We start from the raw sequence: 16,198 nt of genomic DNA, 5'->3' as shown, positions 1-16,198 counted from the left end.
CTAGGCATACATGACATCTGCCGGAAGTGCGTGTATTAGGCAACGTGCGCCACACGCGGTGCGTGATCATCCCCCAGTTGTCGACTGCACAACCGCTGGGTTGTGAATTTGTTGGACTTCATAATAAATTTTGCAGGCACATCTATGTTACTCCCCTACATGAGTCACCTACAATTGGGGGGGGGGGGGGGGGGAGGGTTGAATGTTACACCCAGGGTACAATCTGCAGTGTGACTGTACAGTGGCCTGTGGCAAGCACGAGGCAAGCACCTGGCATTCACATTATGGGCCGTTACTCATATAAAACAATCACAATACTCACAAAACATATTACAAGTGCACAGATCAACACTCACCTTCCACCTTTTTTTTTGACGATGACAAGTCCTCCCAATCCGGAGTGAATTCCTCTGCTATGTTGTGCCATGTCCTCTTAATAAGTGCTTTGTCCTTATAGCCTGGCAGCCTTTTATCATATATAAAAGGATTTGCATGTACCAAGGCTACCAGGCTCTCTATACTGTATTCCATGGCTGCCAGACGTTTTGGAATACACACACAGGAAGTAGTAAAAAAGGCCTTGCTTGTGTAGGTGTGTGGGTAATTGTGAAAAAAAAAAAATTGAAAAAAAAAAACTTTATTGTAAGCATTTTTGCATGCGAATTCGCATACAAATACGTATGGAAAAACCGCATGCGATTTCCCTATCAAATACATTACATGCGAATCGCATGCGATTCGCATGAATTCGCCTCGCAGGCGAAATCGTTGGCTCTTTTGTGCGTTTTTTCTCCGCACCAAAAAACGCAAAACAACAACGCAACAGTGGAAACAGGCCCATCCACTTACATTACATGTGCGAATCCGCATGCGTTGGACGCATGCGGATTCGCGATAGTGGGAACGAGCCCTTAGGGTGTGTTAATCTCTGTTTTCAGTGTAAAGGAGCTGAGCTTGCTAGCATCTTTCATAGCATTAACTACCTATTTTCATTGCATTGTTTCATTTCCAGGAAACAGAACAAAAAGTATGAAGAGCATATAGCAAATTTGGAATTGGTAGTATCTCAACTACGGTCTGAGCTCAAAAACTGCAAGAAATGTTACAAGGAAAAGGTGGGGCACGAATCTCATTCTCTGGTAATACAATCATGGTGATCTACTCAGATCAGATGGCGTTTTCAGTGTTGTTTCTAACAAATGTTTGTGTCATTGACTACAGTTTTTCACTCCCTTGAATTTTATTTATTTATTCATGCATATAATACAGTGTTGGGGACCTCGGGAGGATAAATAAATTTAGATAAGAATAACAGCTTGAAAAAGTGTTGAATATTGTGGAGCTGAACGCTTAACAGAAAAGAATAGCAACATGTATTAGAGATTTTTCACTAAACAATAAAACATTGGGTACAATCCTTTCACTGTCCATGTATAAAGCTGTGTACACACTCTAGATAACTACCACTGCCGAGAATCTAACGAGTGTACAGCAGCCCCTGACATCCCCCCCTCCCCCAGCTGCTCAGGGCATTGTTTCTCCACTCACCCCACCTGCCATGTGTTGTCACTCTCAAGCTGCTTTGTTTACCCTCCACCCTCTCTACGCATAGCAACAGAACACTTCACCAGCCTACAGGCTAGCGACACATCTGTTCAGTGTTGCACCAGCAGTGTCGCACAAGGGATCGAGTACTGATCCTTGCCAGGTGACATGCCTCGTACATGTGTGCAAGGCTTAATGCGTACCTGAGATGAAACAACCTGATGTAATTAATACTCTACACTAATAGTTGACATGAGAACAGACACTTACCCTTCTGTCTGTTTCATTCCGATCTGCCCCGTGTGCTTGTAATCCCGTCTGTAAAAACCCCCGACTGAGCATTCTGCTCAAGCCTGCCTCTCTCTGGCCGTGTTATTGGTCTATGGGCAAAGATCATAACAGCTTCACACCACAGCACAATAATGATGATGACTGCACACAGATCCAAGGCATATGCAGCAGCAGCCGTGCTTGCCTTCTGTTTCACAGGAATAAATAAAAGTTGTGCCTATGTGTATATGTCTGCAGGTTTGTTTCCAAATACATACATGTCCCTGCTTACATTATTTTATGAAGAACTATACACACAGTGAATAGAGGATTGACACTGACCTGGAAGTAGAAGAGAATGATGGCAGCCATCTTGAATTTTAGACGCAGGATAAAAATGAAAAAAAAAACCCAAATAATTTAAGCACAGGAGAGCAGCAAAAATTACTGGAGTAGCTGGTATTTGGCATAAACTTTCAGGGGTCATGTTTATTTTAAAGGTACCTGTTAATCTCAGGTTTCTTTTCCTTTAAGTGGTGTAGGTGCGGTACTTGTTAAGGTACCTATCCCATAAATCAGATTACATTTGATCATTCAGATTACATGTACGGTGCTCAGATTTCAGAAGCTTTTGGCTGTCACACCTGTGGATTATCTGCTGGCTCAGTGCAGTTACAGGAAATGTCTTGTTTCACTTCAAACAAACAATCATAAAGTTACCTATAGGCCAAATGGATCAGTCAAAATACAGGCATAACCCAATCATCTCCATCTTTAGATCAGAGTCTGAAAAGCTCTTTGTAAACACAATAGTTCAGCTATGAAGAATTTACAGATTTGTGTGAATAGAGGTGGGTGGTAGTGGAGGGAGGACACAGATATTTATCATATCTGGGGACACCAGTGATCACCATAACATTCCTAATATCTCTCTTTATTTCCTCACAGAGCAGTCGCAGTTTGAACATTTTATGCTACTGGATTGCTAATACCATGGTACTTTCCGATGCAGTCCTCCTCAGTGTATTAACATTGCTTTTCCTCGTCAATTGGATAACTTTAATTATATGATCACCTTAGTAAAAAGACCCTCCAAATATCTAACCCTATGAATATGGAGGCTGCCATAGTTTTCCTTTTAAGCAATACCAGTTGCCTGGCTAATCTGCTGATTCTCTACTTTTAGCCATGGACCCTGAACAAGCATATGCAGATCAGGTGTTTTTGGCATTCTTGTCAGTTCTGACAAGATTAGCTGTATGCTTTGCTTGTTTCTGGTGTGATTTAGACACTACTGCAGCCAAATAGACCAGCAGGGCTGCCAGGCAACTGCTAATGTTTAAAAGGAAATAAATATGGAAGCATAATACTTGCTCATGGCTAACTTTCTAACCCTTACATCTAAAGCTTATATCCTCCTAACCTTCACTTTACCCATCCAAATCTATGCCACACCCAAAGCAATAACCCTTACCAACACAACACTAACCATTTATTGAATTTGAAGTCACGTCAGTGCTCCGTATTGTTGGAACCACCCTCTGGACCTCCACATAACAGTACAATGCAGCGAAAGACCAATATACTCCTTCTGGTTCTGCAGGGGTTAATGGGATGCTATTTGACCAGCCTGTGGCACAGAGCCAGAGCTGGAAGAAGGAACCCTTGTACACAGTTATCAGTACAGGGGATATGCAATTTAGTCCAGGTTTATGTTACAGGAGTATTCATATATTCCACATTTTGCATGATTTACACCATTAAATATCTGACTGAAGTCCATGTTCACTTCCATAAATATATTCCACATGCAGATATTTGATAAGACATCGTATTGTTAGCAGAAGTGTGAAAATGGGTCCGGAAGTGTGAATTTTGGCACATGTGAGCACTTTAAAATGTACCTGATCTCTAGCACAGGACAGAAGGAAAGCATATAGAAATGCACCCTGTATGTACTTAGAGAGTTTAGCCTAGTTGTAATTTGATCCCTTAGCTGTGTTAGCTGACTGCCACAGCAGAGAAGCTAATTGGTAAACACAGAATGTTAACAATATGTCTTCTTCCATGAAAGCAGAAAGAAGATAAACTGCAGACTTATTGCAGGATTTGTATCAGCTGTAACAAACAAATATTTTTATTTAAAGGTTATTATGCTGTTGCGTATATTTTAGAGCTGATATGAAGTTCTGAGTTAAGGTCCACTTTAAATGGACCGATTGTTTGTTATCATATTGGTACAAACGACTAACAGCGATTATCGTCCTAAATGATCAGCCAGGACGGATTGGTCAACATGGAGGATAACCGATGTCTTTTACTGTCGTTTAGGAAGTATTTTAACCTCCATGCTTGGGATTGAAATCCGCAGCTCAAAGAGGTAATCCCGTGCCTGAGTGAGTTATATGCAGGAGCTGCTGCAGATCTCTCTGTGATGTTTTTTTTTCTTCTTGTTTTTAGGGTCTAAAAGCTTGTGAAAAAACAACACGGCTTTTAGACCCTAAATCTGGAAATGATCATAACGCCAAGGAGGTTAAAACTATTATTATTATTATTATTATTATCATTATTATTATTATACTATTATTGGTCGACCTGCTGTTCGTTTCTGATGACCGCAGTTTAGCGTTTGAACAAAGCTTTATTCTGTTTACAAAGCTTCATAGATCTGGTATTCCAATCTGATTGAGTGATTTGAACCCTATAGAGACTCTCAGATGTTTGATAATGTATAGTGAGTCACTGTGAACTTTCACTCTTGAAAACTCAACCTTTAGTGTGGCCTGTGTTATAACATTTTGCCTTGTGTATTGTTGTAAATATGCAAAGTATGAATTAAGTGTCCATTTGTAGCAGACAGCCCTAATGCAAATTAAAGACATAGTATTAGATTACTACGGGGAAGGGAAATTAACTCATGTAGGTGATGATGGGACCGGGGGAGGAGTCTGGAGGAAACACAGACTGCTGTTTAGTCCAGCCAAGAAGCATCTGACATTAGCACAGGTAATTCAGCATTGCAAACCTAGCCAGCTGGGTAATTAATACAGTACTGTAAAAATGGTTTGTTTCCAATGTACAAAACTGTATGCACTGCGAACTGTCATACATTTTACACAATATGCAGTTAAAAAAGAGCCACAACTAAGTACCTCATTTAGTTATTTAAAGTAATAAAATAAAAAGAAGCACCTGTTAATTTTCCACTTGCTGTCTGCATTAAGAGGCCTGTACTTTTTTTCTACTGACCTTTGAAGAGAGGTCTCAGTTATCATATATACGCTCTGTCTTTGCCCTTTTCCCTGCTTTGGCCCGAGACCAAACTTTTAACGTGACCCACTTGTACTCCTGTGACTGACACTGTTATATTTATAGTCTCTGTATTACATCATATGCCCAGGGTATTGCAATGTTCTTCTTTAGCTAGTCCTATGAGAGCATTATGAACCTTCCAATGTGTTACACATATTTACAGATTATCATTTTATTTTTGTGGTCTTTTTATTTTTTATTGCTGAGCCTTCTCCAGTTTGAGTATAAACATATCATGTTGCAGATAGCATTATCCATTTTTAGGCGTTAAAGGATATGTTACCCATTTGCTTGCCTTAGATGTGCTGTTATAGAGCAGGCAGTTAGGTCACTGTGGACGATTGTAAGGCATGCAGTTAAATTTGGATGGAAGCAGGCCACGTGACTAATCACTTCTTCATCTGCTGGATACTGCTCCTACTACTATGAGAAATGTTTGTCTTGTATATTTACTTGCTTAAAGAGGAACTCCAGTGAAAATAATGTAATAAAAGGTGCTTCATTTTACAATAATTATGTATAAATGATTTAGTCAGTGTTTGCCTATTGTAAAATCTTTTAAATCCCTCATTTACATTCTGACATTTATTACATGGTGACCTTTTTACTGTTGGCAGGTGATGTAGCTGCTGCATGCTTTTTTGGCAGTTGGAAACAGCTGTAAACAGCTATTTCCCACAATGCAACAAGCTTCACAGACCGGAAACTGCCAGGAGTACTTCGGTCCTCAGAGTTTCTTGTGGGAGGGGTTTCACCACAATATCAGTCATACAGAGCCCCCTGATAGTCTGTTTGTGAAAAGGAATAGATTTCTCATGTAAAAGGGGGTATCAGCTACTGATTGGGATAAAGTTCAATTCTTGGTCAGAGTTTCTCTTTGAAGAGGAACTGCAGTGAAATTAATGTAATTAAAAAAGTGCTTAATTTTTACAATAATTATTTATAAATGATTTCGTCAGTGATTGCCTATTGTAAAATCTTTCCACTCCCTGATTTACATTCTGAAATGTATTACATGGTGACATCTTTACTGCTGGCAAGTGATGTTTGTGGAAAGAGATGCTGCTTTTTTGGCAGTTGGAAACAGCTGTCATTTCCCACAATGCAACAAGGCTCTCACAGTGTGATGTCAGCAATGCCGCACAGTCCAAACTACAGAAATTTGAAAATTACTCCCTCCCTCAGAAAAAACTCAACTCCGCTGCTTTGGTCATGTGATCACATCTTAAAGACAGAATTCGTAGGGGCACAGATCTCATTTCACCCCAAAAATCAGCTTTTGAGGTTGGCATATTTAGATCTCTGCCCAGAGATGGACACTGACTTGCAGAAACACCAAACATGGAAAACCAGGTTGCTTAAGGCGGACCTAAACCAAAAAGTGCATTGTGCAGGTGCAGTCTCTTTACACTCAATGGGGTTGACTCACAAAGGTTACTTAATTTTCACCTTAACTGTAAGAAGTGCTAATGTATGAGATAAACACATAAAGAGAGATAATTCATGAGATAAATAGATAAGGATAGCTAAACCATAAGTTATGTCAAATAAGGAGAGCTAAACCATGAGCTATGTCAAATAAGGAGAGCTAAACCATGAGTTATGTCAAATAAGGAGAAATAATTTAACAGAAAAGCTTTGTGAATCAGGCCCATTAAGTGTAAAGAAAACAAACATTGAGATCAATAGGATAAAAAGTTATATACTTACCTCCGTAGAGGAACACCTCTGGAACCTCCAGCGGTTTCATATGTCCTCCTCGAGACCAATAATCTAGCCCTGGGACACTGGAATTTTGCAGCCACACTCCTATCTGTAAATGAGCACAGACGTAACCGCACAGAGCAACTTTGGCTCGGCGATAAACTGGGCAGTCTCGACAAAGCCTTTGTGGGTAAGGTTTGAGGGGCCCAGCGCTGGATCGGTGGAAGCAAGGGGGACAGGGTAAGCCTTTGGATTATCCGGAGGCTTCACTCTACTGAGGTAACCACCCATTTGAGGCAGTTTTTTCCCTTCAGGTACATTTTAAGACACATTTATACATCAATAATTGTTGCATACCAATCATTTTTCCTCGTTTCTTCTACTCTTTTTTGGGGGGGATGGCTGTGTTGAGGGAGTCTCAATGACTGCACATTAGCAAATGTGGGCATGTGTCAAATCCCCCATCACATTTGAGCTTTGAGATCTCCGCAAACATGCCTTGTACAGCCACCAAATTTGGAGGGTAGGGAGGGGACCACCACCGCTGCTTCCATGCCAAATTGCAGATCTCCAGTCCAAGTCCACCTGGTTCCTTAGATAGGTTTATGTAAGTGTATCTTGGGAACCTAGCAGGGCTGAGGGGCTGCAATTTGACAAAGGCCTCAATTCACTAAACTTATCTCCTGTCTTTAATAACTCTTCTAGAGTTGTTACCATGGTGATAAGGCATGTAGTATTCAGGAAACATTTTACCTCAGGCAAGCCTAAAGTTAACTCTTCTGTCTTTAAATTAACTCTCCAATCCTTAAAATAACTCCAGAGTTAAAGACAAGCTGTTCATTAGCTGCATGTGAAAATAACTACAGAGGAGGTAAATTAACTACAGAGGAGGTAAATTAACTACAGGAGAGGTAACTTAAGGGCTGGTTCAGACGGGCGTTTTTGTGGCGTTTAACGCAGCGTTTCAGACGCAGCGTTTTTTGGGATCTACTGCCATCCCATGCAAGTGAATGGGAGCGTTTAGAGCTGGCTTTTGCAGGCTTTCATGAAAGCCTGGCAGTAGATCCCAGCGTTGCGTCTAGTCTCAAAAGCAACATGCTGCTTTCAGAGGCGGTAAACGCGAGGAAACAATAGCAGAGACCAGAACTGCTAGCCTTGAACGCTTTTCAAAAGCCTTCAAAAGCTAGCTTTTAAACGCTGGCGTTTAAACGCTGGCGTTTGAACGCAATGCCAAGCAAAAGCTCAGCAGACGCCCGTGTGAACCAGCCCTTAGGAATGAAGAGGTAAGATAACTCTCTCACGTGTGGAGGTAAGTTTTCTCTTGCCTTATTATCTCCAGCATGATCTTGGTGAATTGAGGCCATTGTCTCTTTCCTGGTGTCTGTACAGCACTTGGCTTCCGAATGGTCGCCTGTAGGGTCAAGACTTGATTCCCTAGGGCAATAGGCTTTATGCATGTGTACACACCTTACCTTTATGTTGTTTTTGATGTATGTATACTAGTAGCATGTGCACTTGATTCTGATATGCACAGGTGCCTCTGTAATTGTTTCTAATATGTGTGGCTCATTCTATGAAGCATTACATAAATACACCTCTCAAGCTATTCATTCTCAAATGTTTTGCCCTAAAAACGTGTATGCTATAGTCTGTGTCTTTATGTTCCTCAAGGTTACTTTTGTAATTTCAGGATCTGTCAGTCAGGCAAATTGTTTCTTTCATTTCTTTAATTGTCTCCCCAACTGATTTACAGTCATTGGTCAGAATACGGAGTACAAAGACAGATTCTGCACATTATTCAAATATTTTGCTGCTAATGACTGTTGCAGGACAAAAAAAAATAAAATGTATACATTTAAACATTTCTTTCCTGTTTCATTCCCAGTCCAGTGCCATGCTATGGGATTTTCTTTAAATGATATGCAGCCCCAATAAAATTCTGCCTATGCAGATTTCTGGCACGTGTTTCCCAGGGGAAGGTGCAACATGATTAATTGCCAGTGAAAAATAGTAGTTAAAAATAGCAGCGGACTGCACACTTTTCTGGAGTAGTTTAACCAATAGTATCTCCAGATGGTGCACTTTGAATCTCAATTGTCTGTTTCATGCTCTAAAATAGGTGGAAGAGCTCAGACATCAATTGTCAGTAACCAACACAGCCCTGGAAGAGGCACACAGTGAACAGTCTCGGGCCACTCAGGACTTCAGCAATCAGCTCACACAGTTAAATGTAAGCATACAATATGTTTTTTATGTATAATAGATGTGACTTCCTGCAGACTTGTGGAAGACTAATGATAATGCATCGACATAACCTTGTATGGACTGAAATATATTTTACATTACTGTACCACTTACAGGAAGCCCTTAAGATGTGTGAAAAACAGCTGGACTTGGAAAAAGAGAAGAACAAGAAGTTACAGGATCACGAGAATGCTGGAAAGGTGGCTAATGAACACCTGCGAAGAGAGCTTATAGAGCGTGCCATGGAAGTAGAGCGTCTGCAAGTACTGGCGAATGTGATGAAAGAAGACAGCCGCCAAATGGAAGCTCAGCAGGTCTTTTATTAGATAGTATTTAGTTTACTGTTACGTAACTGTGCTCGAGTTCTATCATTTTATTGAAAGTACAGTGTGCCCAGATGGTGACCCAGAACCACTGGCATATTCTTAGAGGCACAAACGGACTAAGTAGCCCTCTTAATAAAAAACTGTGCTAAATCTGAATTTGCTTTGTCTGGTTGCTAATATTGACCCTTACTTCTGAAATTGCCTGAAACTGGTGTGTATAGGAGCCCCCTTCCCCCTGATATCACCTAAAGATCCCGTATGCTGGATCTGTAGCAACAACACCCAACCAACCCCCAAATGCACACCACCTGCTGGAAACTGCTTTGTTTGTATGGTCATGCATATTTCCTAGCCTGAGAGATTGAATCCTGATCCCTGCAGATAACAGTACTTGTGCATGTATGTGGTAATGAGGAATAAGTATTTGGGAGATATGGTAAATAGGGGCTATGCTTTGTTTCCATGAAGGTGAAAATTATTCAGGAGAAGATGAAACATTTGAACTTTACAACAGGCCAGCTGGAATCTATGAAACGTAGCTTGCAAAAAGTGACAGAGGATTTAGCTGCTAAAACACAGAGCCTGGAACACTCTGAGAATTCTGTGAAAGAATTAAAAGCTCATTTGGCAGAAAAAGAAAAAACGTTAAAGAATGCAGTGGATGAGCTGAGGAAACTGCGTTCTTATGCAGAGGCCAAAAAGAAGGAGGTGCTTCAACTCAAAACTGTCCTGGAACAAACCTCACAGATGCTAGAAGATACCGAAACACTAAATCTGCTTCTGATAGAGAAAGATAATATGATAAAGACTCTACGGGAACAAGTTGAAACTTTGACTCAAGTAGTCGGACAGCAGAACCAGAAAATTGGGTCGCTGGAAGCTGAGAGGTGCCAGCTCATAGAGGAAGCCTCTCTAATGAATGACATCATACAGTATAATAAGGTGAATGCACATTCAGAATACTGGTTGCTTTCAAATACACTTTGTATAGTATTGGTGGAGTTGATTTTCTTCCCAGGTTTATCTGTAGTATATTAGCACTGTGTTCCTTGTTTTCTAACATAAATTTAACACTGTATCTGTGTCTTTCCCATGAGTAAATAACTGACTCCAAGAAAAGAAAAATCATCAATGACCTTTTGTATCTGTTTACCTAGAAGAGGATGGACATCTAGGGTTTCTTAGTATTCAAGGCATCATTAGGATTTGACAATCAGGGATGGTTAATCCTAGCTGTGCGCTCCTCACTTAAATTCACAAAAACGACTCAATACAGTAATCTTAAATAATATAACATCAGATGGATCGCCTTCTCTTATAATCTGTGTGTGTTTCACAGTTCGTTATGCATATATTAGAAAGGTAAAGCGGCGCTCAACATCCCCTCTTCAACAGATTGTCCACAGTATAATAATCAATCTTCCCAGAATTCCATATAGTCCACTGGATCCTCATATACAAAACAAAAACGCTCACCAGATTTTATGGCCGATCAATTACAATCAGCAAATCACGTTTGTGGCCCAGCCAGTAACTTCCAGGTCTTTCAATATCCTTCAGCTTCTTACACATGTAAAATAAAAAGTAAGGTGCAAGCACATAGCGTAATACTGTTTGGTCTTTAATTGCAGTTATATACACCAGTGCACTTCCAACTACTGCTCCAATGTCACCCGGTGTATCCTCCACCAAAACAGTAATACAAGCCTCTCACCAGATATCATGCGCTGACCGGCAAGGACCAGCATCAACAGCGTGTGGCATCAGCCAATTTCTTTCTCCACAGTTTGGATCAATACAGCCTAAGACTCAGAGAGATCTTAACATAGCGTAATACTGTCTTTATTTTAAAAATTTTAAAAGTAGTGCACTTACAAACATCAAAGATCAATGCGCATTAAGAACAGCATGTAGCGTCTTCCGTGCTCCGCAGGCCACGCCCTACTAGTTTCGTCAATTGACTCATCAGGGGCTTATGAGTCAATTGACGAAACTAGTAGGGCGTGGCCTGCGGAGCACGGAAGACGCTACATGCTGTTCTTAATGCGCATTGATCTTTGATGTTTGTAAGTGCACTACTTTTAAAATTTTTAAAATAAAGACAGTATTACGCTATGTTAAGATCTCTCTGAGTATTAGGCTGTATTGATCCAAACTGTGGAGAAAGAAATTGGCTGATGCCACACGCTGTTGATGCTGGTCCTTGCCGGTCAGCGCATGATATCTGGTGAGAGGCTTGTATTACTGTTTTGGTGGAGGATACACCGGGTGACATTGGAGCAGTAGTTGGAAGTGCACTGGTGTATATAACTGCAATTAAAGACCAAACAGTATTACGCTATGTGCTTGCACCTTACTTTTTATTTTACATGTGTAAGAAGCTGAAGGATATTGAAAGACCTGGAAGTTACTGGCTGGGCCACAAACGTGATTTGCTGATTGTAATTGATCGGCCATAAAATCTGGTGAGCGTTTTTGTTTTGTATATGAGGATCCAGTGGACTATATGGAATTCTGGGAAGATTGATTATTATACTGTGGACAATCTGTTGAAGAGGGGATGTTGAGCGCCGCTTTACCTTTCTAATATCATTAGGATTTGACCACGTGCACCTCCCAGGGCCTTCCCTCTCATGCATGGACCAGGGTGCTCTGTAAAGTGAGGGAGGCTTTACTACCTCCTTTTGCAGTGTACCTCCAATATTGTGGATCACATGTGCTGGTATTGCTCAGAGGGCAGAGCCCCATGCACATGGAATAAAGGGGCAATCATTTTTGTTTCTATATATTTATATTAAGTGCATTCAGTGTGTTTAGATAAGACAAGACAAATAACATTTATATCACACTTTTCTCCTGGCTGACTCAAAACACCAGAGCTGCAGCCACTAAAGGCGTGCTCAGTAGGCAGTAGCAGTGTTAAGGAGTCTAGCCCAAGGTCTCCTTACTGAATAGGTGCTGGCTTACTGAACAGTATATGTATGTGTATTGCAGGTAATGGCAGAGAATAATGATATTAAAATCTGTGAGCTGGAAGACGCGTGTAGCATTTTAAATATGGAGAAAGCCAAACTGACTGATGAATGTATTGAAAAGAGTCATGCAGCCAAGAAGCTGAGGAAAGAGAAGGAAGAAATTATAGCTGAGCTGAAGGAAACACAGAGTGAGTTTGCATGCCTGACAGGTAAATAAGTGTGCTGGCTATAATATGTGATTAGATGTTTGGTGAATGATTATTAACCTATTTTGGTTCCTGGACGTAGAAACTACGTCCAGGAACCGTGCACGCTACCGCGGCCGATCGCGCGTGTGCACGCACGCTCCCGGCCCGCGGTTCGTTAGCCAGGAAATCAGTGAATCGGGCTATGGTGCCCGATCACCGATTTTTCTCCCCCGCTGAAAAAGCGACACGTTCTCTCGGAAGCTGCGCCTTTTCTGGCTGTTACCTCCCCCATGCGTCTCTCTAAGCGTATGTTACGCTTAGAGTGACGTCATGTAAACAAACTCATGGCTGCCATCTTGTGGCCAAAAAGTAATACTACAACTAAAAGTTAAAAAAAATAAAAATCAACACACATTTACATTATAAACCTATTGTTTACATCCCACCCTCCCAAAACTACCCAATTAAAATGTTCAATATAAAAAAAAAAATCATTACAATAAAAAAAAAAAAGACATGTAAATATTTACCTAAGGGTCTAAACTTTTTAAATATCAATGTAAAGATGAAATATTTCTATATATTTTTTTTTTATTTTAAACTTGTAAATAGTGATAGATGCAAAACGAAAAGAATTGCACCTTTATTTTAACGGTGTAATAACCGGGACATATGGGCAAATACAATACGTGAGTTTTAATTATGGAGACATGTATTATTTTAGAACTATAATGGCTGAAAACTGAGAAATAATCAATTTTTTCAGTTTTTTTCTTTTTCTTCCTGTTAAAATGCATTTACAGTAAAGTGGCTCTTAGCAAAATGTACCCCCCAAAGAAAGCCTAATTGGTGGCGGAAAAAACAAGATATAGATCACTTAATTGTAATAAGTAGTGATAAAGTTATAGGCTAATGAATGGGAGGTGAACATTTCTCAAGTGAAAACGACGGAACGCGAATGGGTTAAATGACGTCTAGAAAAAAAAAAAAGTCCCACTATAGTTAGCTTGGCAAGCTGCATTCATGTAGACACCATTAATCACACTTTGTACTAATTAAATGTCTCTGAATGCAACAAGCACCTGAATATGACATGAGAAAAGAAAGGTTAACAGTTGTATAGTGCTTTTATCCTCTTGAGCTCACATCACTTGAGAACTGCAGATGTACTCAGTAGGCCTCTCTGGAGTGTTAGTGTTGCCTGTGGGCGCTATTTGAATAGCTGCTGACTCCAGCCAACAACCGAGCTCTGGTCTCCAATGTTAGTTCTTGTCTCTACCAGTTCACTTATATAAGCTTGAACTTTTATTAACCAGCCTAGCGTTATGGATGAGCTGAGCTCATCCAAACAAAACTTGCTGAAAACGTTACAGATGAGCTCAGCTCGTCATGCAGTGTCAGGCACTCACCGCTCTGATCAGCGGCGCTTTCGCTGCATCCAGCAGCTGCTGCGGGCTTCTCCCTCCCAGGCTTCCCTTCCCTCTCCTCTGGCCTGATTGCCTGAAAGGCAAGATGGCGATGCCCAGCTCCTTCCCATGATGCCGATCATGCGCCCCCTGCTGGGCGGCGCATTAATTGCATCAGTACTTACATCATTACACACAGCCACAGTAAATCCTATCACATTACTGTAATTCAAAGTTGTTAGCAAACACCTGTACACAGTATAGAAAGGGTGGGCTGTTACTACTTCTTCCTCTTTCAGAGTCCTCAGTGTCCAATTGCTAGTCTGTTTGTCAGCTAACTCTTGTTATTTCTGTGCTTTGATAGTGATTTCCTGCCTTTACTTCATACAGTATTGCAGTTCTAGTCTTTCTAAAGACTGCTTTAATCTCTGTGTGCTTGTCTTTGCTGGATATTTTTTTTCCCTTCATCTCCTGGCTTCGATCTCTTTTGTGTAGACCGCGACCATGCACTCTCGGGGAGAAGCAAGGCAGGAGGTGTCTGTTTCTACATCAACTCTACCTGGTGTTCCAACACAACCATCCTGCACAGAAGCTGCTCCCCTGACATTGAGCTTCTACTCATTAACTGCAGGCCTCAGTACTCTCCCAGGGAATTCAACTCCTATGTCCTTGCGGGCACCTACATCCCCCCCAGATGCTGACACCAGCAATGCGCTGCGCACACTCAGCGATGTCATCTCATGGTGGGAGACATCCCTCCCTGACTCCCTCTTCATCATCCTAGGAGATTTCAACAGGGCAAACCTTCGGCAAGAGCTACCTCGATACAAACAACACATCACCTGCCCAACAAGGAACCAGAACACCCTGGACCACTGTTACACAGTCCTCAAGGATGCGTACAGGGCTACTAGCCGAGCTGCTCCAGGCAGCTCTGATCACTGCATAATCCACCTGATCCCCACCTACAGAAGGCGTCTTGAAACCTCAAAGCCGCTAGTCAGGACCATCAAAAAATGGACGGAGGAAGCAATGGGGCAACTTCAGGCCTGCTTCGACTGCACTGATTGGACAGCCCTGGAATCTCCCTGTCTGGAGGAATGGTCAGAAAACGTCACCTCCTACATTAGATTCTGCGAGGAGACCTGCATTCCAGCGGCGACCATTAAGATCTTCCCAAACAATAAGCCCTGGTTCAACGGCAGACTACACAAGTTATGCAAGGCAAAAGAGGAAGCCCACAGATCAGGCACACCAGAGGAGGTCAGGGAGGCCAGAAACACCTTAAAACGGGAGCTGAAGGTGGCAAAGAGGGACTACTCCAACAAGCTGAAAACTAACCTTCAGTCCAACAACGCTCGCGAGGTCTGGAAAAGTGTAAGGGCCGTCACAAACTTCAGGCTCCCTTCTCAGCACACACTTCCAAACACCACACTAGCTGAGGAGCTAAATCAATTCTATTGCAGGTTCGAGGCCGAACCCATCCCCCCTGAGGATCTGGCACCCACATCCTCTCTCAGACATCCACTCCCCTTCTCTCCTTCGCACTCTGGTTTGGCCACAGTCGAGGAGGCCGATGTACTAAAGCACCTCCGGAAGCTAAAGACAAGGAAGGCTTCTGGCCCGGATGGCATATCCCCATCCTGTCTGAAAACCTGTGCAGGTCAGCTAGCCCCAGTCCTCACCTCCGTTTTCAACAGGTCCCTGGAGCTGGGCAAAGTCCCCTCCTGTTTCAAAAAAGCTGACATCATTCCAGTTCCCAAGAAGTCAGGAGCCACAGATCTAAACAACTTCAGACCTGTTGCTTTAACTCCAATCATCATGAAGATCTTCGAAAGATTGGTTCTATCCTTTCTGAAGAACCACATTAACACCCTACTAGATCCTCTCCAATTTGCATATAGGGCCAACCGGTCCGTGGACGACACCATTAACATCATTCTTGCACACATCACTGAACACCTGGACAAACCCAAGTCATATGCCAGGATCCTCCTCCTGGACTTCAGTTCCGCATTCAATACCATCTGTCCGCACATTCTGCATGACAATCTGAAACAACTCGGTGTGGACCCCACCCTATGTGCCTGGATCAAGGACTTTCTCACAAACAGGACACAGCTAGTTAGACTTGGCAGCCGCCCCTCCAGTGTAAGAACCACCAACACTGGTGCTCCGCAAGGGTGCGTATTGTCACCGATGCTCTTTTCCCTGTACACAAACAGCTG

General features: G+C 41.9%; 1 protein-coding gene across 1 annotated transcript in view; it reads left to right on the top strand.

Moving 5' to 3' along the window:
- Nucleotides 1-16,198, top strand: part of CCDC158 (coiled-coil domain containing 158) — a 65,902-nt gene that overhangs the window by 37,288 nt on the left and 12,416 nt on the right. Inside the window, exons 9-13 of the mRNA XM_068232707.1 lie at nucleotides 1,013-1,115; nucleotides 8,951-9,061; nucleotides 9,192-9,389; nucleotides 9,870-10,343; nucleotides 12,396-12,564. Coding sequence (XP_068088808.1) covers nucleotides 1,013-1,115; nucleotides 8,951-9,061; nucleotides 9,192-9,389; nucleotides 9,870-10,343; nucleotides 12,396-12,564 — 1,055 coding nt within the window. The remainder of the gene's footprint in view (nucleotides 1-1,012; nucleotides 1,116-8,950; nucleotides 9,062-9,191; nucleotides 9,390-9,869; nucleotides 10,344-12,395; nucleotides 12,565-16,198) is intronic.

This window comes from Hyperolius riggenbachi, chromosome 1, assembly GCF_040937935.1.
Source record: "Hyperolius riggenbachi isolate aHypRig1 chromosome 1, aHypRig1.pri, whole genome shotgun sequence".
Classification (NCBI taxonomy): domain Eukaryota; kingdom Metazoa; phylum Chordata; class Amphibia; order Anura; family Hyperoliidae; genus Hyperolius; species Hyperolius riggenbachi.
The sequence above is the reverse complement of the archived record's forward strand: the minus strand, read 5'-3'. Positions and strand labels throughout refer to the sequence as shown.